We start from the raw sequence: 1,344 nt of genomic DNA, 5'->3' as shown, positions 1-1,344 counted from the left end.
TTTTCAGGGCCACTCACCTATCCCAAAAAGATCTATATCGTTCACGTTTCTTCAAACAACAGACAACAGCAGATAGAAATAAAACTACACCATTGCACCATCTCATGCTCATGCACATGTAAACCAAAACATCAAACCTAGGAACTACTAACGCAGACAAACGACCCACCAACCACACAACACACCAGACTACACGTGTTCAATCTCTTCTATAAAATGATATATACTAGTAGATGACATACTTGGTACCATGTAGCAATGCTGTGCAATAAAAGTATAATCTACAGATATGTCAGCGAGCATAGGACTGTCATGATATAGCAGTCTTTCCTCGTGTGATCATGTGTAACGCTATATTTTGTTTAGAAGGGAGTGGGACGTGCAAGGATGCGACTAAGTGTAGACAAGTGCAATGTGCGCTATATTTGCAGTTTTATTACTTGTATTTTTCATTACTTTATTGTCACAACAACGATGGTAGAGGGTAGATATGATGATACAGTTCTTTCGAGAGGATGTGGGTGGCCCTGAAAAGGGCCGGGGTTTCGGGATGTGGGCCTCCGTCTGGAATTACTGAGCCTTGCTGGTCTTCTTGGGGAGAAGTACGGCGTGGATGTTGGGGAGAACGCCGCCCTGAGCAATGGTGACGCCGGACAGCAGCTTGTTCAACTCCTCGTCGTTACGGACGGCCAGCTGAAGGTGACGGGGGATGATTCTGGTCTTCTTGTTGTCGCGAGCAGCGTTGCCAGCCAGCTCAAGGATCTCGGCCGTCAGGTACTCCAGCACCGCCGCCGGGTACACCGGCGCGCCGGCACCCACGCGCTCGGCATAGTTTCCCTTGCGCAAGAAGCGATGAACTCGGCCAACCGGGAACTGGAGACCCGCACGGGAAGAGCGGCTCTTGGCCTTGGCGCGTGCCTTGCCTCCTTTACCACGTCCAGACATCTTGTAGTATATTCGATTGATTAGCGTCAAACGGCAGAGAAAGAATGAAAGGCACAATCGTCTGCCCAACCAATTTGTACCCCGCTGCTGGATCGACAGCGAACCAATAGGACGAGCTTATCGCCGCGAGTTCATTTCTACCACGTCCGCACCTTGGACTAGACAATCCAACAATTTGCATTCTTCCCCGATATAAAAGACAAAGCCGGAACGGGTGCAGTTATTCTTTGCTGTCTAAATCGCCAAGAATATCGTCATGCCGCCAAGTGGAAAAGCAGCCAAGAAAGCTGGCAAAGCCAGGCCGGTCGGAGACAAGAAGAAGGGAAGGAGGAGAAAGAGGAGGGAGACCTTCGGCGTCTACATCTACAAAGTGCTCAAGCAGGTGCACCCCGACACCGG

At 49.9% G+C, this 1,344-nt stretch overlaps 2 protein-coding genes across 2 annotated transcripts in view; both read right to left on the bottom strand.

Annotated features, from left to right (window-relative positions):
• The window catches only part of LOC109475686 (histone H2A), a 3,626-nt gene extending 2,619 nt beyond the window's left edge, over window positions 1-1,007 (bottom strand). Inside the window, exon 1 of the mRNA XM_019776452.1 lies at window positions 919-1,007. Within this exon, the coding sequence (XP_019632011.1) occupies window positions 919-945 (27 nt within the window). The 5' untranslated portion in view covers window positions 946-1,007. The remainder of the gene's footprint in view (window positions 1-918) is intronic.
• LOC109475678 (histone H2A-like) lies at window positions 178-988 on the bottom strand. Its single transcript, XM_019776443.1, has one exon. The coding sequence runs from the start codon at window positions 943-945 to the stop codon at window positions 571-573; it is 375 nt and encodes a 124-aa protein (XP_019632002.1). The 5' UTR covers window positions 946-988; the 3' UTR covers window positions 178-570.
• Window positions 1,008-1,344: the final 337 nt, after the last annotated feature.

Source organism: Branchiostoma belcheri, unplaced genomic scaffold (assembly GCF_001625305.1).
Source record: "Branchiostoma belcheri isolate BF01 breed outbred unplaced genomic scaffold, Haploidv18h27 scaffold103, whole genome shotgun sequence".
Taxonomy (NCBI): domain Eukaryota; kingdom Metazoa; phylum Chordata; class Leptocardii; order Amphioxiformes; family Branchiostomatidae; genus Branchiostoma; species Branchiostoma belcheri.
This window is presented reverse-complemented; position numbering and strand designations above follow the sequence as displayed.

Excerpts from the sequence above, each read along its gene's own strand:
- LOC109475678 (XM_019776443.1), bottom strand. The coding sequence starts at position 945 with ATGTCTGGACGTGGTAAAGGAGGCAAGGCACGCGCCAAGGCCAAGAGC.